At 59.8% G+C, this 21,871-nt stretch overlaps 7 protein-coding genes across 7 annotated transcripts; 2 read left to right on the forward strand and 5 right to left on the reverse strand.

Annotated features, from left to right (window-relative positions):
* Window positions 1-694: 694 nt before the first annotated feature.
* Window positions 695-2,269, reverse strand: EHS24_003376 (uncharacterized protein; the record flags this gene model as incomplete). The annotated part of the gene is made up of 3 exons (XM_028619061.1): window positions 695-1,356; window positions 1,394-1,819; window positions 1,858-2,269. 3 exons carry the CDS (start codon window positions 2,267-2,269, stop codon window positions 695-697), a joined length of 1,500 nt encoding a protein of 499 aa, XP_028472557.1.
* Window positions 2,270-3,426: 1,157 nt separating this feature from the next.
* Window positions 3,427-4,377, reverse strand: EHS24_003377 (uncharacterized protein; the record flags this gene model as incomplete). The annotated part of the gene is made up of 4 exons (XM_028619062.1): window positions 3,427-3,698; window positions 3,747-3,911; window positions 3,970-4,218; window positions 4,326-4,377. The coding sequence occupies 4 exons, from the start codon at window positions 4,375-4,377 to the stop codon at window positions 3,427-3,429; spliced, it is 738 nt and encodes a 245-aa protein (XP_028472558.1).
* Window positions 4,378-7,494: 3,117 nt separating this feature from the next.
* Window positions 7,495-10,654, forward strand: EHS24_003378 (uncharacterized protein; the record flags this gene model as incomplete). The annotated part of the gene is made up of 3 exons (XM_028619063.1): window positions 7,495-7,515; window positions 8,125-8,216; window positions 8,281-10,654. 3 exons carry the CDS (start codon window positions 7,495-7,497, stop codon window positions 10,652-10,654), a joined length of 2,487 nt encoding a protein of 828 aa, XP_028472559.1.
* Window positions 10,655-11,323: 669 nt separating this feature from the next.
* Window positions 11,324-12,439, reverse strand: EHS24_003379 (uncharacterized protein; the record flags this gene model as incomplete). The annotated part of the gene is made up of 2 exons (XM_028619064.1): window positions 11,324-11,872; window positions 11,936-12,439. 2 exons carry the CDS (start codon window positions 12,437-12,439, stop codon window positions 11,324-11,326), a joined length of 1,053 nt encoding a protein of 350 aa, XP_028472560.1.
* Window positions 12,440-12,794: 355 nt separating this feature from the next.
* EHS24_003380 (uncharacterized protein) lies at window positions 12,795-15,522 on the reverse strand (the record flags this gene model as incomplete). The annotated part of the gene is made up of 7 exons (XM_028619065.1): window positions 12,795-12,873; window positions 12,924-13,042; window positions 13,091-13,331; window positions 13,381-13,400; window positions 13,496-13,538; window positions 13,593-13,608; window positions 13,656-15,522. The coding sequence occupies 7 exons, from the start codon at window positions 15,520-15,522 to the stop codon at window positions 12,795-12,797; spliced, it is 2,385 nt and encodes a 794-aa protein (XP_028472561.1).
* Window positions 15,523-16,351: 829 nt separating this feature from the next.
* On the forward strand, window positions 16,352-17,061 carry EHS24_003381 (uncharacterized protein; the record flags this gene model as incomplete). The annotated part of the gene is made up of 4 exons (XM_028619066.1): window positions 16,352-16,405; window positions 16,464-16,671; window positions 16,739-16,917; window positions 16,966-17,061. The coding sequence occupies 4 exons, from the start codon at window positions 16,352-16,354 to the stop codon at window positions 17,059-17,061; spliced, it is 537 nt and encodes a 178-aa protein (XP_028472562.1).
* Window positions 17,062-17,431: 370 nt separating this feature from the next.
* Window positions 17,432-19,526, reverse strand: EHS24_003382 (uncharacterized protein; the record flags this gene model as incomplete). Its single annotated transcript, XM_028619067.1, has 2 exons — window positions 17,432-19,226; window positions 19,291-19,526. The coding sequence occupies 2 exons, from the start codon at window positions 19,524-19,526 to the stop codon at window positions 17,432-17,434; spliced, it is 2,031 nt and encodes a 676-aa protein (XP_028472563.1).
* Between the last annotated feature and the right edge of the window lie 2,345 nt (window positions 19,527-21,871).

Below are 21,871 nucleotides of genomic sequence, written 5' to 3' on the forward strand. Positions count from 1 at the left end.
GGCTACGAATGCTGTGGCCTATACGCTTGCGCATCTGTCAGCAGCATATCGCGGCGGGTGGATACTCACCGCACGGCCTAAACGGCGAGCACAGCGAAGCGACAGCCAGGAACGCAGCCAGCTTCTGCACCTGCCTGCGAGCCAACCACCCACCCAGCACACATCTGCTACTGACCAGAACACCTGCAAGCCAGAGCACCCACCCACCCCGTCAAACAAGCCGCCCAACACCCGCTACCAGTTCGTCATGGATCATGGTCCACAACGAGACGTGGCCAGCGTGAAACCGGCGCCGGCGAGGCCGCGGCAACAGCTTCCGCTAGATTTCGGCAATACAGCTCGTCAACATCCAGGGACGGGACAGATGGAGCGATGGCCGGAACGGAGCACGGTATTGTTCACCGGCCATCAGACTGGCCTCGCTGGCCTTCGATGGCCCATACACGTACAGCACGTACAGTGCAGCGCGTGCAGCGCATCTGCATGACATCGGCTGCGGCGCAGCTTGCAGTATTGCAGTAGGGTATTGAAAGTGGCAGTGATCGGGCCAAAGCGGAATGATCTGCACGGTGGTTGGCTCATGATCTGCATCATAGATGTGGGTACTTTACGTCATCACATCTCTGATCTTCTGTCATCTCTCTACGAACAATACAATGGACTACCATCTCTCACAGGCATGGCACACGCCTTCCTACAGCTCAAAGACGTTGAGCGGCATCGGCTGGGGCGCGGCCGAGAGCTCAATCGAACGGGTCTGGGTGAACGAGCGGATACCCTCGACACCGTTGAAGCGGCCCCAGCCGGACGACTTCCAGCCTCCGTGGGGGATCATTGGGGGGTCGGCGGGTGTGGGGCCGTTGACGTGCACGGCTCCGCTCTCCATACGACGGGCGACCTTTTCAGCACGCGCCAGGTCCTTGCCCCACACACCAGCCGAGAGACCGTAGTCGGTGTCGTTGGCGATCGCGACCATCTCGTCAATGACCGCGTCGTCGCTCCGTCCGCTGTCGGGCACAGTCACAACAACGGCAATGGGGCCAAAGCTCTCCTCGGTGTACAGCGCCATGCTGGGGTCGACGGGGCCGATGATGGTGGGCTCGAAGAAGGCGGTCGAGGGAGCCTTGCCGGCCTGGTCGAGGATTGGCTTGGCGCCCTTGGAGATCGCGTCGTCAAACAGACGGTTGACGCGCTCGCCCGACGCGCTCTGGAAGAGGGCGCGGGGCTGCTTGACCTTGACAGTGTCCCATGAGCTGCGGAGGGCGGCGACGAGCGCGTCGTGCTTGGACGCGGGGACAATGATGCGCTCAGTCGACATGCAAATCTGGCCAGCGTTCATGAACGCGCCAAAGAGGACTGTCTGATTAGCGACAGCGTGGGACTAACAACTCACTGTGCGACGCAGCAGTCTCAATGTCCGCGTCCGGGAGGATGAGCGTCGGGGCCTTGCCGCCGAGCTCCATGAGAGACGGCTTGAGGTGCTGGCCGGCAAGTCCGGCGATGATGGAACCAACGCGGGTCGAACCGGTGAAGTTGACATGGCGGATGCGCTTGTCACCGACAAGCACGGGAGTGAGCTCTGCAGCGTCTGGAGTGGCAACGTGAACGACAACAAGGGCGTCGTGTGGCAAGCCAGCAGCATAGAGAAGCTCGGCTGCGTGGGTCTGCGACAGAGGAGCCATCTCGCTGGTCTTCAGCACGACAGTGTTGCCTGCCAGAAGAGGGGTGGTAATTGCGCGCATGGTGAGAATGGCGACAGCGTTCCAGGCGGCAATCGCCAGGCAGACACCGTAAGGCTCGCGTCCGATCTTGAAAGTAGCTACGTGATCAGCAACAGGCCATACTCCTTTGCCTCACCAGCACCCTCAGTCACAATCTTCTCCTCAAGCGCCTCATCTGCGCTGGCCACGAGGGTCTTGAGCGCACCCTCGACGGCGTGAATCTGCGCACTGGCCCACCACGGCGTACACGACTGCTCGGCGAGGTTGGCCTTGACGAGCTTGTCGGCCCATCCGCTGCTAGAGTCCTCGAGCAATGCGGCAGCCTTGAGGAGCACGGCCTTGCGGTCAGCAAGGGGGGTCTTGGACCAGGCCGGGAGCGCGGCGTGGGCCGTGTCAATCGCGCGCTTGAGGTCTGCAGCCGTAGAGCGCTCAACCTCGTGGGGCACATCGCCAGTGGCGGGGTGGGTGACCTTGTAGGTCGCGGGGGTGGTAGTTGCGTGGGCCGTTCCGCCGACGGCGTTGCGGACAATGGTGCTGGTGCTGGTCATGTTGCCTGCGTTGGAAGACGTAGAGTAAGAGTATACATTGCCGGTGACTCCCCCACTTCGTCTTAAGATGGGTGAACTGTCTTGGTTGCCCAGTTGACTGCTACGTCGGTGGGTACAAAACGGACGCATGTATTCCGGGGTTCCGGGGTGCCTCCGGAAGCAGGTCGGTCGCCGAAGGTGCTGCATGATTTATCCGCTGTGTATAGACCGGCAACTTGATGGCGAACACCAGTCAATCAAGGGCCGTATTGGTAAGTGTCGTGACGGATGGTGAGGGATAAGTAAGAGGGTCATAGGTTTGTGAGCATGTGGGGCTCGCCGGGGCTGTTGCGGACGCCGCAAAGCACGAATGGAAGCAAACGCGGAGGCCGACCCAAAAGTGCGGAGGCCGACCTGAAAGTGGGTGCGAGAACGTGCACTGAACGGGGCTCCTTCGGCAGCAGTGACTGCACTATTGTCTTGCAAGGGCCGTGTTATGCAGCGTTGTCTTTCAACATTTCTCCTCGAACAGCCTTTGTAACACCAGTAGGTGACCCAAAGGCCACCTGGACATGTCCAATCCAATGCCGGCTGCAGATGTGGCTGATGCAGATGTCCGACCTCCCGATTAATCGATACCACCAGAGACAGGCCGAGCAACTCAGGTACCTCGAGGCGAGGTCATGCAGTATCCGGTATTTTTGCATCGTAACATCCTCGCACTGCTATGCGCTTTCCACGCTTTCGGCTGTTCCGAGCGCGAGCTCACGAACCGTTCCCGCTTCATCCCCCATCCTGAATCGTAACAGCTTACCCTAACGTCCCACTGCCTGTGCTCACGTTGACGAGCATGCAGTCCGCTTCATACCCGGATCGTCGCGGCTGACGATACTGTGGATTAGGTAAGGCATAATGTTTCGCTGGCTCTCGCCGGGTACGTCGGGATCGCCAGATCGCTCTGGGTACAAGAACGGAGAAACACAACATGCGGTTCTGGGAATTGTCCTGACGGGAACTCTATGCGTTTCCGGTAAGCCACAGGCCACACACATTTCTCACCCCCCGCGGGTAATGCTGCCGGCACCGTCAGGCGAGGCGAGGCTGATGGCCATAACAAACCGTGCATGACTCTATCAAGTTCATAGACAACTGACTAAAACTGCTACAGCTACAGTGACTTACGCCATACCCATACCGCACGAGACCTCAATAGTCTGGCCGGTCATCGAACGGTTCTCCAGCACAGCAGCAAAGGCACCAGCGGCATCCTCAACACCAGTGGTCTGCTTGAGCAGAGTGTTGTTCTTGGCATGCTGGACCTGCGCATCTGAGAACCCGGCGGACCACTCGGTCATCATAAGACCAGGTGCGACAGCGTTGACTGTGACATTGGGCGCGAGCGACTTGGCGAGACACTTGGTCAGGTGGGACGAGGCGGCCTTGGAGACGGCTGTGGGAGTCAGCATGGACATTCCGCGGGCAAGGTCAGCGGACGTACAGTAGGCCATGCTAGAGCCAGACGGGCGGAGACCGGCAGCGGAAGCGGAAATGACGAGCGAGCCGTGGTTCTTCTTCAGCTCCTCCTCGGCGGCCTGGGCGAGCCAGAGGTGGGCCATGACGTTGCGGTGCCAGCAGCGGTCCCAGTCCTCGTCTGCGATCGCCTCTGTAGGGGTGTGTGTTAGCCCTCTCCGTGGTGCAGATCCGCGTATCACCCAACTCACTGATGTCACTGTAAGGGCCAAACTTGGTCCAGCCGGCGTTGGAGACGATGAAGTCAATGCCCCCCAAGGCCTTGATCGTGCCAGCAACCAGGGCATCCACTCCCTCGTGAGTGAAGACGTCGCCCTGGATAATAACGTGGCCTTGGCCAGCAAGCGAGGCGCGGGTCTCCTCGGCACGGTCTGGCGAAGCCGAGTAGTTGACAGCGACACGGGCACCGCGCTCGGCGAGCACCTTGCAGATGGCGGCACCTTTGACGTCAGCATCCACGCTTCGCACCACTCCGGCGCCGGACGTCCGCCATTTGCCAGCCAGCGACGTGCCAGACGTCCTCATCCACAGCCCACAATCCACTCACCAAGACCGCGAGAGCCACCGGTCACAAGAGCACGCTTTCCTTGCAGAGACATGGTTAAGGGGAGGTTATTGGTGCGATGGTGAGTTGGAGTGCACTGCTGTGAGAGCTGGTGACACCTTTATGAACGAACTAAGCTTTGGCGGATAAAGCGGGGCCGGTTAAACCATCATTGATTATCGCGGGGCAAGGCGTTGTTGGATGGGCATCGGCCGCAGCCAGGGTGAGGGGGGTCAGTTTAAACAGTTTCCGGGTATGTACTGTACTGTGCACGGAAACATTGACACCGACCTAGTAGCCTTGCATGGGAGGCGAGTATGGTTGAAGAAGATGGGCAAGGAACCTAGTGGGGTTGTGATCGCCACCATCACCATCCACACCCTTCACAATGTCTTCGCCTCAGACTGTCCTGAACCGAACACCTGCCATGAGAGAAGGACCACACATAGGCTAGCGCCGCCATGCCGCGCAGTCAGACGTGGTCGCCCCCCCAAGGCAGTCACCATGGTAGTCACTGCTGGCCGACGTGACCCAACAGACAGCTGGTAGGCCACGTCGACCCCACAGAAGGCGTTAAGGTGCCCCACTGTGGAGACTCAAAAGGAGTCTCATTTTGGGCGAGTCGGCCGCCAGACCCGTCTGACGTGCAAGCAGTCGTGCTCAGTGGCAGAACTACCAGCTTCGGTACAACCATAACGGTCCCCGAGCCGTACCACCGGATGAAAGAGGGAAACCAGCCAAGGCGTGTACTATACGTTGTCCCAATCGGATCGTGATACGTTTTGGACTTGGGTAGGACAGGCAATCGTCGGGTATTGGCCGAGCTTCCGCGATCGCCACCGTCAACGTCAACGAACTGCAGGCCATCGACACCAAGCAGGGTCTATAATATCTGACCTATGATGATCTCTTTTGCTCTGAACCCTCTCGCACCAACAATCTACTGGTTTATCCCTACGGCAGAGCCAGCGTCACCGTCTGCAAATGCACCACGTGGGAAGGCTAGCGCATTGCGTAGAGGGAGGTGGTGATCGACTTCGGACGCCAACGTATGATGCCGACAGTACGCGAGTGAACAACCACGTCCAACGTCGATACCCAGACGGACCACCTCTTGTTGGTGGAATGGCGGACAGACCCTGTTGACGGACCACTCACCGCCGCCACAGCTGTTGCTGCTGTCCACGCGGACCCCCTGGCACCCCACAACGCACTGTCCTAGGGTCCCCGCTACCGCCGGGGCCAAGGGTACCTTGGTCACTACCTGACTGTGCCTCGGAGTCACTCGAGGCCCCGTCAAACCTTCCACTCGTCACCTGTCTGTAGAGGCACGTGAGATGCCGTTCGACAACGCTGCCCAAATGAAAGCGTGAACGTCCTTCACACCGTAGGCGATGGCGTATACTTTCCTCTGCGATCTCCACATGCCACGACCACTTGGCCGTCGGTTTTGTTCATGACGTCTCCCTTCTGGCCGACACCGGCGTCCGCTCGGCACTTTTGGTCCCTACGCCGAGCAATTACGGGTGAGAGGGAGCGGCAACAGGCTGTTGTTCACCCCATCGCGGCCCCCTCCTTGGGGAGGTCCACAACGATGCCGGCGGCGACCTACCTGCTGACGAATCGGTGGCAGTGAGTTGAGCATCATGACCCTTTATCCCGCTCTATGTCCATGGGTTCTCCATGTCGCTGAGCATTGCATGATCGCTTGGCAGTCGCACTTCGTGATTTCTTGTGGCGTCTGAACAATGCTCCTGAAGGCCTGAAGCTGACCGACGACAGGTGACATGCGCTAGTCTTTGTGCTTGTTTTTTTTTGCTTCGCCAGAAAACCCTTTGCGTGCTTTCCCGGTCCCTCGTTATGAACCCGTCCGACGCCGACCCGAGCCCGACGAAATGGCCGTTTTGTCACTGGCACTTGCCTGATTGACGTCGGGCAAGGCCGTGTGCGGCGTTCTGAGGTTGCTGCACGGCGGCTCAGGCCTGACCTCGCCGCAGCGCGGCTGTCCCGTCAGCCTCATCGCCAACGCATCATTATTGCGAGCACAATGGAAGTATCATTGTTGCCAGCACAATGAAAGTCAAGCAGCTACTTTGCAGCCCAAGGATGCCCTTTCAGATCCGAAATCTGGCCTTCCCGACCAACTGTCTAGAACAACAGATGAGCTGGTTCTAGGTGAGAAACACCCTCGAGGCGGCCAGACGCCAGTGGCGGCGGCCACATCCCAGCATCAGCACCGCCTAGCGAAAGCTGCGAGTGCCAGACTTGGCTTCCCAATCTTGGCAATTGGCACTCGGCATCCCGCCTGCACGCATCATCGTTCGTCTAGGACGCCGCTCGCCGCTCATACTCCGTCTGCAACCGAAAATGTCGTCGTCGGTTGATACAAAACGGCCGTTTCCGGCCGCCGGAAATGAAAGCGCCGCCATAAACGACTCCGGGCCCGGCCCTCCCGGCCGAGAGCAAGGACACCATCACGCGTGCACACCGTCCGTTGCTTCGGACGGCGAGTAATCGTGCGCCAATGTGCGATGCAAAGCGCCGATTTGTGGGACGGTCACCCCGGGGACCCACCCCTCTCCCCTTGGCAGTCGTCGTCGGTGGGGTTGAGAGAGCGCGCGGGCAGCAACGCAGAGGCTCGTCCGTGAGACCCCGCAATCCAGGCGGCGTCAACGCTGCGCTGCCCTCCCAGGACCCAAACACGAAGCATGCTGTCGACTGGAAAGTAACTTCTGTTGTGGAACTGTCGTCTTGACAGTGTGTGAGACAGTGTGACAAGGCGATCTGAGTGTGGCAGTTCTGGTGGTGCAACACAATGTCCACGAGGGTGCCAGATGCATGTAGCTGGAGCGACAGCGGCTATCTCTTAGGATGTCTGGGCAGGAGCGGATATACGGCCGGGACGCGGCTGCGGAATGACCCCCCCACGTGAGGAGGGGACGACGAGTTGTCGACCCGTTGAGGGGGTGGTGGGGCCCGAATCTGGCCGGCCCGGGGAACTCTGCAGGACGGGCAGAGGGGGCACAGAGGCTGCATATACGCGGCCATTGGAGGGTCTCGGGGTGACCAACTCTTCCGCCTCGATCTGGTTACCACCTACTGGGCACGTCCTGTTGGTCGAACCTCGCTTCTGGCATCGCTCTCTCCACATCTCATCCACCCTCATCCCCGAATGTCGTCGAGCGTGTTCCCGGTGAGTACCCCCGGTCACCATCGACCCGGGCGTTTACAGCCCCGCCGTCACCATCGCCGTGCACACACAGCACTGCTGCGAGCTACCCGGTCCACTGCCCGGTGAATCGCGGTTACCACCGCACATGGCGCCGCGGCAGTGGAGGACACACCCACCACCCCCACCTGTACCCCGATTACCCATATACTGATGCGACCACTCTTCAATCCATCTAGAACATCTCTCCATTCAGCTTCTCGCTGGGTCCTGGCAACGCCCTGCGCAAGGCCAAGTCGGTACAGAACTGTAGTGGTGAGTTCTTTTCATGCGCCCGCCCCGCAGACATCTGCTAACCAGCTATAGCCTGTCGCCGCAGAAAGACAAAGGCAAGTGTCGTGTGCACGGCTAGACGTTCTCTGTCACCAATCCCCCCTACTGTCTTCTATCCACATCGCTCTCTTTTGCATAGCGTGCTGCGGTGTCTACCATGCTTGGTGCCCCATGAGCGAGCGGCATCGAGCCGCACAGCCAACCACCGTGTAGCCAAAGGACGGCTGCGCCCTTTCGCACCCCGCACTCGGCCCTCTCCTCCCTGACCGTACGCCAAACAAAAGTACTGACCATCCCAAGTGTGACCGTCTGTGGCCTTGTACACCTTGCAAGGACCGTGGAGAGGCCAAGCTCTGTGAACAATATGTCAAGGAACCAAGCGACAGGCCAACGTAAGCCCATCACCTTTCCACGATCATCCGTTGAGGAGCCCTCGATCGCTGACGATCTTCGCAGTGGTTACACCCATGTTCTCGACACTAGCATCCTCGCCAACCGCGTGGCACAGCTGGAGGCTGTTCTGTCACGTCTGCTCACCCGCGTAGACAACGCCGACGTCTACCACGACCTGCTGAACGAGTGGAAGGACCCCTTGCCTACCCTCAAGGCCACTGGGAGAGACTATGGTGACCACCCTTCAAAGCGCGAACGCTCCAACACCATTACATCTGGCATCAAGCAGAGCGACCATGACAATGACAACGACAACGACAGCGACGATGGCATGGACGTCGAGCGGGAAAGCCAACATGCTGCCCCGTCCGTGTCTGCCTCGTCCGTCTTCCCCCAGTCGGCCATCACACCAGCCCGCACCGTCATGACCCCACAGCACATGGGCATGCCGAGCGTGTCGTTTCAGGCACCTACCAGCGTCGAGTCGAACAACCACCTCAGCGTAGGCTCGAGCAGCGCGCATCTGCCCATGGAGCTCGGCGGCTTCATGGCCCCACCTACCAACGACGCGTGGATGTTCACGAGGCAGGCCGTGCCCTCGGCATACGACCAGTTCCCCCCTGGTCTCGGCGGTCCTGGTGGCAGCGGGACGGAGCCCGCGAGCAAGGCGCCCAGTGCCCACGAACACGACGCCGCTCTTGCGCTGGAGGGTATGGCTCTCGGCAGAGATATCAAGAACGCTTCTGGTGGCAACCAGCCAGAGGAGACGCAGGAAGGTGACGAGCCTACGCCCGGATCGCCCCTCACTTTCTCTTCATTCATCCACAACAAGCGCAGCAACAAGGACAGCGGCGCCGTCAAGTCGTTCCCTTCAGTCACCAAGCTCCCATCCATCATCGTCGGCAAGTACGTCATTACCCACTTTCTGGAGCACGTCGATTTCCGCTGGCGCTGCCTGCATCGCCCTACGTTTGAGGCTCAGTACAGCAAGCTGTCTTCTCGCCTGCGCTTGAAGTCAACCGACTTTTACCGCGACGAGCTGGCGACACTTGCACTTTACGCATCGTGTCTCGCTGTCGGCATCCATTTCCTTGATGACGAAGGCTACCGCGACCTGAGCATGACCGAGGAGCAGGCCGACAGGCTCGCCCAGACCTGCTGGGAGGTGTCGTACGAAGCACTGGAGGCGTCAGACTGGATGCAGGTGCACGACATCCGCAGCTGTCAGACCATCATCATTGCTGGCATCTACCTCTCGAGTGTGCGCCGCGCCAACCAGCATTGGACCCTCCTGGGCTCGGCCACCAAGGTTGCCATGGCCCTTGGGCTGTGCAATGTTCCCGACGAGGCCAAGATCATGTCCCGCGAGGTCAAGCGCGTTCCCCCACGCTGGCAGTCTACGATCGACCGCGAGGTCGCCCGTCGTGTCTGGTACTGTCTTCTCGAGCTCGACTGGCTCTTCTCAATGGAGTACGGGTTCCTGTACCTCATCTCGCCCGAGATCAACCAGACCACCGAGCCTGCCAACGTCAACGACGTGGACATCAAGGACGACGTGCCGGTAGTGTCCCTTCCAATGGACACGTACACGGACATGTCATATTTCCTGCAGCGTCTCAGGCTGTTCTACCCGTTCATGGCAGTGGTCCAAAAGGCGCGCAAGGCCGGACGCATGCGGTACTCGTTTGTCACCGAGGCCAACGCCGAGATCCAGAATGCCATTGCCAACATGCCCTCGTTCTTCAAGAACCCGGACAAGATCGACTACGTCGTCGACGCGACGCAGCTGTACAGGCTCAAGCGCGAGTGCATCGCGCTCAGCGAGGGCTCCGACTTCCGCCTGATGCGCCTGCATCGCTACTACTTTTCAGCCGCGTGCACCAACCCGCGCTACCTGCTCTCCAAGCAGACATGTCTCAACAGCGCGCGCCGCCTGCTCGAGAGCTCGACACCACACGGCCCCCAGGGAAAGCACTTTACCAACACGCACTACTGGGCCCACACGTACTGCCTGTTTGCGGCCACGGTCGTCACCATCATTTACCTCACCTATGCGCTGCCGCAGGAACTCGACGACTGGAAGGCGTACGCCACGAGCGGTATCGAGCAGCTGCGTATGCTCTCCAACCGCCGCCGCACCGACCTGGGCGAGACGGCCGACACGCTCCAGAGCCTCATGAACGTCCAGCTGTCGCGCAGGCCCGACGCCGGCGAGTCGGGCCTCAAGCGCAACATCGAGGCCATCGAGGGCGACGCGTGGGAGGGCTGGCTCCCGCCCGACCTCGTTGCGCTCGCGCGCCTCAACCCGGGCCTGATGGGCGAGCATCCGACGGCCGAGCACTCGGCACCGCTGCCAGAGGGACAGGACACGTTCTTCTTTGACAGCCTGTTGGACGACCTCCAGTTCAACAACGAGAGTCCCTTCATTGTCATGTAAGGAACCCGAGAATGCGAGCCTTGTGCTCGTTATAAACAAACTTTAAAATGCCCAGTCCAGGCCTGGTATGGACTGTGGATCTAGTCGTTGCCCTTATGCATAACGGTCACTTTACTTTGGCGAACCTGTACGGTTCTGGCATGTCGCGGCGTGTTATGGGCAGCAGAGGGCTTGTGTGTGAAGTCATCGGCGGAGAAACACATAGAGGGGCTTGTGACCGTATACACGCAGATAGTGTCCTGCGTTCTCTCCAGTCACGATAACGCAGCATCCTTCGATGGAGTTCGCGCCGACATGCATATACTGTGTTCTCCAAGTGATCCCATCACCATTCACGAACATTGCCTTGTCGGCTTTTCATGCATGGGTACAGACAGCTACTTTCTCCTCTGCAACATGTGTTGACATGCACCCCTCGTTGTTTTCTTCTGCGCCAGGCCTGTTCGCTGTATTTACGCGCGGTCGGCTTGGGGCGACGTCGAGCTTCGGGCGAAGCGCGTACGGCGTCGGGAATTGCGCGACGCCAACGAGTGTGGATATCGAGTGGTGTACGCCCACGCGAGCAAGGAGGAGGAGGAATACCGAACATCTTGACGTCGTCTCATGTTGCTGGCGTGTCGGTGGTGGCTCATGTTGCCGTCACCCTATACGTGTCGCACATGTCACCGCTCACGTCTTCATGGCCGCTGGCAACACGGGCGCGACGACCTTCCACCTGCCACTGAGGCCGCGCGCGGGCTCGGGCGCATTGGCGGCCCACTCGTCATCGTCGAAGAAGTGCTCCAGAGCGCGCTCGGCCGCGCTTGCAGACGACTGGCTGCCCTTCTTCTCGCTGAGCGAGTCGCCACACGCACGGGGGAGGGTGTCGCCTCCCTTCTCGCCGCGGTCCTCGTCATCACATTGCGTGTCGTTGTGGCTAGGGCCGCCACCACCGTCGTTGTCATTGTTGAGAGCGAGGTACGCCCTCCCGACCCCCTTATCGGCCTCCTTACTGACGAGCTGGAACCGCTTGAGCGCCCGCGCGGCGCGTCGGCCTGGATCATCCTCACCGTTGTTCGACTGGAGCGCGTCTAGTGCCGTGTCTTTGTCTTGCTGTGCCGCCTGAGAGGCCGGCACGCGGCGCCGTGCAATCACCACGTACCGCCGTGTGCGGAGCAGGGCCGGGTTGGCGTACAGTGCCGCGTGCGGGAGGCCGTTGAGCGCCAGTAGGTGGTGCGGCTGGGTGTGTGAGACATGAACAGTCGCGGATGAACGGACAGGCGGTGGCCATCTGATACTCACGTCGGCGGCATACTTCCTCGCGACGGACAGGAGCGTGTCCCCGCGCACCAGCGTGTGCTTGACTTCCACCTCGACGAGGTCGTCCTTTTCGCCATTGTCGCCACCGGCGGCGGCCGCAGCCCCGTTCCCATCACCCCCGGTGTCGCCACCGTCCCCCTTTCCCTCCCCCCCTTCCTCTTCCTCTTCCTCCCCCTCACCCTCCCCGTCCTCCTCGTCCCCACACCCCTCCTCATCACTATCCCCCAACACGAACCGCTCGCTGTCCTCTTTCGCCGCCCTTGCCCGCCTCGCGTCCGCGCCAGCCTGCACGGCCGCCGCGCCGTCCCGCGTGCGCACGTCGCCGCACCGCAGACACGGCACGTATTCCTTCAACCGGGGGTTCCGCGCTACGCATGTCGCGCAGATGGGCACGCCGCAGCATGCGGGAAAAAAGGCAGAGTCGAGACGCTGCGAGGAGCAGGTCTGGCAGTAGCTTGTGCTGGTGGCGAAGGGGTCGGAGCGCATTGTCGTCGATGGTGTGGAGGCAACGTCATCGAAATGGTTCAATGTGGAGGTAAACCACCCCTCCGTAGCGGGTTGAGTGAGTGGTGCGGTCAACCGAGTCGGCACCACGAACAAGGATGAGGAACAGCTGTTCACTGTTGAACCTGCCCAATGTCGTGGTCGGGGCCAGGGTGTTAGATAGCAGGTTGTATCCTCTTGCCGTGCTGTGAGGACATGGCACACATGTTAGTCGGCAACTTGGTTTGAACATTCATGCTCGCATAAACACAGGCGGCTTTATCAACAATATACGGGGGACGGAATGAGCAGGTGACTCCTTGGGACTTTTACTTCTCTCTCCTGGTTTATAGGCAGGTCATACGGGGGTGGATGGGGTGGAGGGGTTGGAGGGGGTGGAGGGGGAGAGAGTGGGTGGGTAGCGCTGTGAGGGAAATCTTGGGTCGGGGTTGTAATGTGGGTCGGGTTGCTGTGCTGGCAAGCTTACATCTTGACGCGGAGGAGGTACCTGAGCTTCAAGCTGTCGACCGAGTACGTGATGAACTCGTTGTACTGGAGCCAGGCGCCAGGGGCACCAGTGAGACCAGGCTTGACATCGACGTTGGGCTGCAGGGGTGAGCAACTCTCCCGAGTCAAGAGTAAAAAGACACGTACCATCTGGACTCCCTTGAGGTCTGGGTGAATGCAGGACGCGTCCTTCCACACCGACGGACCGACCTTGCCCTTGCCCCAGGTACTGTGCATGCCCTGGGCGGCGGCGGTGTCGCCGGCATTGTAGGAGCTGTCGTTGAGTTCCTGCATGATTCCGAGCTCGGCCTCGCAGAGAAGAAGGAGGGCGGTGTTGTTCGAAATGTGGGCAGCGCAGTAGTTGGCACTCTTGCTGGACATGTCCGCGCTGGAGGTGGATCAGCTTGTTATCGCATCATTTTGTTGACCAAGCTTACAGGTAGACGCCCTTGCCGAACTGAAAAGTGTTAGCGTTCGTTATACAGGAGGGACACGGCCGTAGATTCCAAGGATGGTCCGTCGCCAGCACCTCATCCTCAACGCAGGACTTACCATGTAACCGGAAACGGGGGCTTCGGAAGGAGCAATCCTGAGGCTAAAGGGGAAACAATGTCAGCACAACCACCAGGTCAGTTGAGAAATGACGCACCCCTGCGACAGAATACCTGGAACCTGTCAGCGACGTCCTCTCATTACCAACATCCGAACTCACCCCCAAAGTTGGTCGAGCGGCTTCCGTGCCAGAGGAGCCTGCGGTTCTTGTCCTTGTTCTTGAGCTTCGCGTACTCGCCTTGGTCGAAACGGTCATGCTCGCCCTTGCGCTCGATGCGGAAGATCTCTTCCACCCTGTAGTTGGCCTGGTGGGTGTCGCCCTTGGATTCGACGAGGTACTGAGCAATGTTCTTGAACTCGGCCGTGCTGTGGTCGAGGGCGGACATCTCCTCCATGCCCAGCGCAGCGTACTGGCGATCGAACTGGTGGACAGTGTCCTTGGGGCGCTCGGCCTTCATGATGGCCGCGGCCTCCTTGAGGTCGCCGAGCGAGTCCATGAGGTCGATTTCGGCCTTGAGCTGGGCCTCGCTGGCAATGACGGGTGGGCGGTTGCGGCCAAACGCGTGGGGGATGAGGCTGTAGAACCTGTTGGAAAGCATCTCCACGGCCTCGGGGTAGGTCTTGGAGTGCTTGGACTGGGCGAGAGCGTGGTCGTCGAAAAGCTCGGCGAGTTCCTTGAGGGCCTCAAAGCCGCGGAGAATGGTACCTTTGCTGAGCTTGCCAAGGGGCAACTTGTTGACATCATAGTTGAGCGACGCCATGGTAGCGTTCATGTACTGCTGGTTGAAGATGAGCGCCATGAGCTGCTGGATAGGCGTGGGCAGCTTGGACACGGGGGGAACCCATTCCTCCTCGTCCTCGTCTTCCTTCTTGACGTCCGAGTCGTCATTGTCATCCTCTGAATCAGAGTCCTCGTAGCTGCGCTCGATGTATGCGTACTTGTTGCTCTTGGGAGGCTGGTCGCGCTGGGCCCAGGCAAGACCAGACTTGTCCTTGAACTTCTTCTCAAAGTTCTTCATGGCATCGGGAAGCGTGCCCCCGCCAAGAAGAGCACTCTGGCCATGCTCGCCAACACGGCCCCAGCGTGTCCAGGTCCTGTAGTCGTTACCGTTCTGGAGAAGCTGAAGGGTAAGCTTTGTACGGTATGTTATGCCCACCTGAATGCGGTAAAACTTGTTGTTGTTGTTGCTCGAGTTGGTCTGGTTGAGCGAAGCGTCGAATGCCAGACCCGTGGGGTCAATGTAGACGCTGTGGGTGATGAGGTGACAGCCCTGGTCCAAGGGGATCTGGACCGCACCAGTCTTCTTCTTGGCAGGCTTCTGCTTGACGGGGCTCGCGACTTTGGCATCGAGCGTGGCCTTGGCCGAGCCGCTGGCGGGCTTGGACGCGGCCGCCTTGCCCTTGCCCTTGCTGGCGGGCTTGGTGTCTGGTGGTATCAGTAACTGGCTGTCAGAGGGTGGTAGTGGTAGCTCACCGTCGTCAGATTCGTCCTTTGCAGCGCCCTTTGCGCCCTTTGCGCGCTTCTTCGAGGGCGGCTTGGTGTCCTCGTCACTTTCGTCGTCGGATCCCGCAGCGGCGCGCTTCTTGCCGTTGAGAGTACCGTTCGCGGTTCCGTTGGCCTGAGTGTCCTTCTTCTGCGTGAACGCATAGGGCGCCTCGTCGACCTTGCTGCCGGCAGTTTCGCAGGCGTCAAGCCAGTCCTCAGAGAGGAAGATCAGGTCGTTCGGACGGTTGATAATGGGGTTGCGGAGCTTGGGGGCCTTGCGGTCGTAGTCCGTCTGGTTGCAAATGACGTGGGTGACCGTCTTGGTGATGGAGAGGGTTGTGGCCGCCCCGAGATCCGCAGCCTTGGCAAGGATGTCTTGCTCAGTGACGCCGCCAGTGAACGCGCCGTATGCGGCGATACGGAGGCCCTTGAGGGGAGTCGTGTTAACGGCCGGAGCGGCTGGAGGTGGGGAGGGCGAAGGTGCCGCGGCAGCAGCAGCAGCAGCGGCGGCGGCGGCCCTAGCTGACTTCCTAGGAGGCATGGGGGGAGGAGCAAGTGAGTGTGGTGGATGAGAGAGAGAGAGTGTGTGTGTGCGTGAGTAGAAGAGAGAGTGAGAGAGAGAGAGAGAGAGAGAGAGAGAGAGAGAGAGAGAGAGAGATGTGGGGATGGTGATGAGCGGGAGGGAAGACACACTGTGGGGTGGTACGTCTCCCACCCACACAAAGGGGGATGGAGAGATCAACGTCAAGTCCCGTCAACCGGAGCCGATCCCCTAGCGCCTAGCGCGTTTCCCGCGCGCCAAGACGCGGCAGAGGAAATGTGGGGTCCCCATAAACCCATTCAACTTTCCCACGGCTGCACTGTTACTGCTTACGTGATCATTAGCATTTTTGTTTGGTTCCCGGCATCTCCATAATCATCGGTCAGGGCGTTTACACCGCTTGTTGCACAGCTCGTACAGCTCCCGCGTCCTCCCGTCTCCCGTACTCCTGTCCTCTGTCGGCAACACCGGCCGGCCGCCGTCCACTCGTAGGAAAATCAACTGGTGAATGGCTAAACACAAGCGTGCAGCCAGTCAGCAAGCATATCGTGGGCTGAAAACCACCCCTGGCACGTACCTCTTTACACCGCTGGCACACAGCTTTGCCCGCGTCAGCGGCGTCGGGAGACGCCGATATTGTCGCGTACGAGCGAGCTCTTAAAGACGCGACTAGCGGCTGACTGTCTCACTCAACCACTCACTCAAACTCACTCCTTAACTCGCCACCACAACCATCACAACAACAACCACTATGGGCGTCTTCGTTCCCTCCGCCCCTGCAGCTCTGCACCCCGTGCACCCGCCTGTGGGCCTGCATAATAATTACATCATGCCCCACCCCGTCACCCTCGTACTCAGGGAGAAGGTCCTTTCGTGGACAGGCGTGAGTGGTCATGTTCAGCTGGTCGTCTCTCTCCTGTCAGAACTGACAGATTCCGCAGGACGACTTTGGCGTCAAGGACACGAACGGCAACGTCGTCGTATCATGTAACGCCAAGATGTTCTCGATCCGCAACAAGAAGACCATCACGGACCCGAACGGCCAGTTTCTGTTCGGCATCCAGAAGAAGATCCTGCGCCTGCTGTCCACCTTTGTCGCGGTGGACGCAAACGATAATGAAATCTTCCGTGTAAAGAACAAGATTGCCTGTGAGTTTGTTTTGTGATGTTATGATGCCACATGAGTGCGCGGACAGCACGGCTGACACGCTCGCAGTCGGCTCCAAGATGCACGCCACGTTTGTCAACGCGTCCACTGGCCAGCCGACGACCATCTCCCTCCGCGGCGACATTATCGGCCGCAGCGCCGACTTGATACTGGACAATGGCCAGGTCGTGGCCCAGATCAAGAGGGATATCCTGAACGCAACCAACTTCTTTACCGGACAGGACACTGTGAGTTGGACGTTGTCTGCCCTGAGGCCCAACTGACATCGCACCCAGTATTACGTGGTCGTCGCGCCCGGCGTGGACCTGAGTCTCATCACGGCCATCTGTATCTGTTTCGACGAGGTGGAGAACGACCATCACAAGAGGTAATGAGCCTCACTTCACACAAACACACGCATACTTGTTCTGTTAGCATTGCATCTCCACATAGATTGTAGTTGGTCATACATAATACGTCATAGAGTGGGCGATGTATCATTAGAAGATTCGACAGCTTGTTTGCGGGCCGTCGGGGAACAAAGGAGACTGACGAGGAGTCCTTTGCAAGCTTCCCATTCAGAGTTACCCCCACTGCGTTCCAGCAACGTTGTGGCTGTCTCGCGAGATTCGTGAACAGGTTCATACATGACTTCATGAACTACTACACTTCCAGTAAACCAAACGGATAAGGTTCTTCTTCCTCCTTTGCTTTCCATTTTCCAATCCCCCGTCGCTCGGTCGCAACCACCTAAGAACCCCCTTAAGCGCGCTGGGTCTTGAACGTCCAGTCTGGGTCCTGGTTTGCGCCGACGGCGTTCTTGGGCGCCACCATAAACTGGCCAAAGTAGGCGTCGAGCTTGTCCGTGTCCTCGAGGTCAAGGACGGCAGCGACGTATCCGTCGGGGCGGACGACGACGACACAGCCCTTCTGGCGGTCGATGCCGTAGTGGTCGTAGGCGTGGGCGTGGCCCTTGTGCCACGACTCGCAGTCGGCGTAGATCTTGTCATAGTCGTACTTGGGGAACAGGGAGGGGGCGGGGAAATCGTGCATCTCGACCTCTTCGCGCGTGTTCGAGTGCACAGTGATGGTCTCAATGGTGGCGTTGCGGTGCTGGCCGGCGGGCGTGTACTTTGAGATGACCGAGTTGGCCGAGTCGAGGTACGCGGCAAACTTCTGGATGCGGGCCATCTGGGTGCAGTCGGCGGCGTTTCCGGCAAAGAGGATGAGACGGAACGCGCCGTTCATGTAGAGCAGGTCGCCGAGCTCGATGGGGAGACCCTCCGAGTGGCGCACGACCTGCCTGGACTCGAAGCGGGTGCCGACCTCGATGTTCTTGGCGAGCGACGGGGTGGACGTGATGGCGCAGCCCTTGTCGCCCTTGGCGACGATGGGGGATGCGTCGTAGCAGATGGCAGTGCCCGAGGCAAACTTGTTGCCCTTGACGAACGCCTCCTTGAACGCGTCCATTGACACACCCATCTCGTCGGCAACGTCCTTGGCAGGACGGCCCGAGAAGAGACGCGAGAACTGGTGGTCAAAGTCGATGAGGGCCTGCGCGAACGGCTGGCGCTCCGACTCGTACGTCTTGAGGATGGAGCGTTCGGCGCGGCCGGTGAGCACAAGTCCGAGCTTCCAGCAGAGGTTGTAAGTGTCCATCATCGACGTGTTCATGCCCTGGCCCGCCTTGGGCGAGTGGGTGTGGCACGCGTCGCCGGCAATGAAGATGCGCTCGTTCTTGGAGAACTTGTCCGTCACACGCTGGCCAATGTGGTAGGCGGTGAACCAGTCGAGGCGGCTGACGTCGAACGAGTAAGGGTGGAAGATCTTCTTGGCGTTCTCAATCACGACCTCGGGTGTAAAGGCGGTGCGGTCGACGCGCTCGCCCTGCTTGGCGCGCGCCTGGAGCTGGACGTAGAAGCGCACAAGACCGTCCTCGCGCGGGATGATCATGATCGAACCAGAGTCAGCAGAGTGGATGGCGCAGCGCGAGCGAATGTCTGGGAAGTTGGAGGCCGGGACAGCGTCAAGCACACCCCAGATGTAGTCGGTCTGTTCGCCGATCATGTTGAAGCCCAGAGTACGGCGGACCCACGAGTGGCCACCGTCACAGCCAATAACGTACTTGGCGTGGACAGTCTCGACCATGTCAGGCTCCATTCCCTCGGGAAGAGCATAGTGCGAGTCCTCCTCCTCCTGCGTCTGGAGGTTGGAGCGGAACAGGCCGTTCTCGACCTTGTGGCCAAACTGGAGCGGGACCGACTCGTCCTCGCGCATGTAGCGGAGCTCAATCTTGACGGGGTATGCGGAGTTGTCCTCGGCCTTGGACTCGTCAAGCTCGAGCTTCTGGGGCTGGACAGGACGCTCGACCTTGATGCGGGTGTCTGAGACCTCGGCGATCGAGTCGAGGAAGTGACGCTCGATGCGGCCTTGGTGCAGCACACACTGGTGGTAGCGCGAGATGCCAGGGAGGGTGTCGGGGATGCGGTCGGTACGGCGGATGTGGCCGTTCTCGTCCGGGTTGTAGAGGGCAATAGTGCACATGTCATTGGCCTCGCTGGACAAGGCGTCAGCCACCACCACCACCACTGCAGCGGTCCCATGACCAACGTTTGACTTACGCGACAATCTGGTCGGCGAGACCAAGATTCTTGAACGATTCGAGGGTACGGCACTGGAGACCGTCGGCCTGGCCGTTGTAGACCTTGGTCGAGCGCTTGTCGATGATGCGGACCTTGAGGCTGGGGTCCTGGCGAACAAACTCGGAGAGCATACGGGCAGCCATCAGACCAGCAGGTCCGGCACCCACGATGAGAACATCGCAAGAGCTCTCGATGTGACGAGGCCCCTGAACCATGGCGATAGTAAGTCGGGGAGAGGAAGAAGAACAAGTGTTGGGATAGAGGCGCCAAGTCGCGGTGGTGGTGTTAGAGTCGTCGAGGACTGGAGAGGGATGCAAGAGAGAGAGCTGTGGAAAAACAACTCTGTGGGAGCGTTGCTGTCGGCCTTTTATCTAGACCCGAAACCAACCTCGCATGCTGCAACCGCAAGGCCAGTCCGGTGACATACTTGGGCCTTTGCACGAGAGCCGGAGCCCAGATCCGCGCTGTGGAGGTAGCACAGACCGCAAGGGCAGCGGGCCCCCACGGGATGGCACCCTGGCAGCGTGGACTGCAGTTCTGTAGAGTGAGAGGACATTGTGGTGGTCGCAACTCGGGAAGCGGGAGTCGGAGCTCCCGACACCCACAAACCAGAGATCAAGTCACGAGCAGGCAATGTTCCGTGCCGTTAGGCGACTTACGCGAATGCTGGATATAGCCACTGCCGCCGGGACTTGACATGTCTGTGTAGCATTGCATTCACGTCAGCGCTGGCAACCGGTCCCCCATCTCGCTCTGTGACATGCACATGTACAGAGGATACCTACATACATGTTCTTGTCCCATGCATGCACGCATCGGGTTTGACGCAGGGCGCGTTGGTGTAAACGCGTCTGTTGATTCTGTTCTGCGCTCCCTCGGAAACGTCATCCGACCTGCCTGACGCCCAGTGCCACTCGCCACTCGGCAAGGGCTAAGCGACTACGATCGGAGGCAACCTCCGACATCTCACCTGGCTGTTTGGCAGTACGACGCTCTCTAAACCCCCTGCAATCCCCACCCGACCTCTCCAACCTGGCAGCGGGGGCTTGGGTGCTGCTTTTTGCCTGACACTCTCCCATGTGGCGCTCCGAGTGAGTGGGGGACCAACGTTGCGCCGCAAAACACAGAGACGCCCTCTCCGATGCCCCACACCCGCCGTGTGGCACCGCTGAAGGGTCGACCCACACCCGTCCACCCGATCCCACATTCGCCGCTACGCCGATCATCTAATATCACTCGGCACGCCCGGCATCGCACCTCTGCTCATGATGAGAATGGCGCTAGCTAGCAAGTAGGCGGGTAAACCTCACTCGGGAGCGACGAGCGAGGCAACGTCTTGACAGTCGGGGAATCGGCGACGGGTTCACCCACCCACAGGGTGAGGCCAGTAGGGGGCCAGGTTGGTCTTGCTCTGCCAAGCCAATAACGAGGGTATACCCAGTACGGGTTTGCGACTGACAGGTCCCAAACGTGCGTTGTGTCAGGTCGTCGCTCGGGAAGATGCGACCAACCACACGTTGGCTGTATCGTAATCCGCCATGACTAGCCAAGACAGCATCCCAGCGGCGGCCGAGCGTCTCGGAGCTCCCGGAGTGTTGGGATGGTCGTGGGTTGGTTGTTGACGTCTGTGGGTCTGTGGGGCGACGACGGGGATACCGGATTGTGGGGCGGGGCTGGTGCGAGCACCACGGGGAACGGATGGTGAGTCGCTTTACGATTGTGGGCCCTCAGCAGCGGGGTCCGCCGCGTGCGGAGTCGGGCTTGACAGCCACACGGCCACACGAGCGGGGGCCTTGAAATGGACCCCCGAACGCCAGCGAGGGGGCCCGTCAATTGTATGTGTGGCGGAGTGCGCTACTGGCCGCAGTTTGGTGACTGACAATGTCGCGGGGTTCGGGGAAGTTGCGGGGGTGCGGGAATGGGCCATGTGTGGGTGTGGTGGCAACAGTGGTGGCAGTTCAGCTTGCTGTGGGCAGCTGTATGAATGAATGGTCTCCACAAGACGTGGCGATATGTCTAGCAGTGCGCATGCTGTCGTTTTCAGTGTGGGTGAGACCACCCGACGGAACAAGAGGTGTGGGAACATGGTCTTATATGAGCGAACTTGGGTACACACCCGTCGCCTTGCGCTGACAAACATTTATCCACTGCTGACCAAAGTCTCTCGTTAGCTCGTAGCAGATCGGCCCGCCCTGCTTTAACGTTGGGGATGATGTACATACCAGACTGGTCTGTGCTACACGGTTCATTTCATCTCTCAGTCGCGATCCGACTCGTTGTCGGGAGTGTTCTCCGGAAGACAACTCCGCTATATATCTGCGTTTGTCGTCGCGCTAGCGCCACGGCAGATCAACGTAAACGCTGTCATCCTCGAGAATGAGTAGTCATAGGCACACGGAGGTCACTGTAGTTGGTGGCTAACGGGACGGGTGTCCGCATCGTGAGCACACCCCCAACAAGGCTGCAAGCTGCTCTCCACTGTTGTGGGGGACTGGATCGCTGACTCTATTTTGCGGCAGTGGCGACACCTCCATCGCCAGAGCTACTGTGTGCAGCAACT

Source organism: Apiotrichum porosum, assembly GCF_003942205.1.
Source record: "Apiotrichum porosum strain DSM 27194 chromosome Unknown scaffold_16, whole genome shotgun sequence".
Taxonomy (NCBI): Eukaryota; Fungi; Basidiomycota; class Tremellomycetes; order Trichosporonales; family Trichosporonaceae; genus Apiotrichum; species Apiotrichum porosum.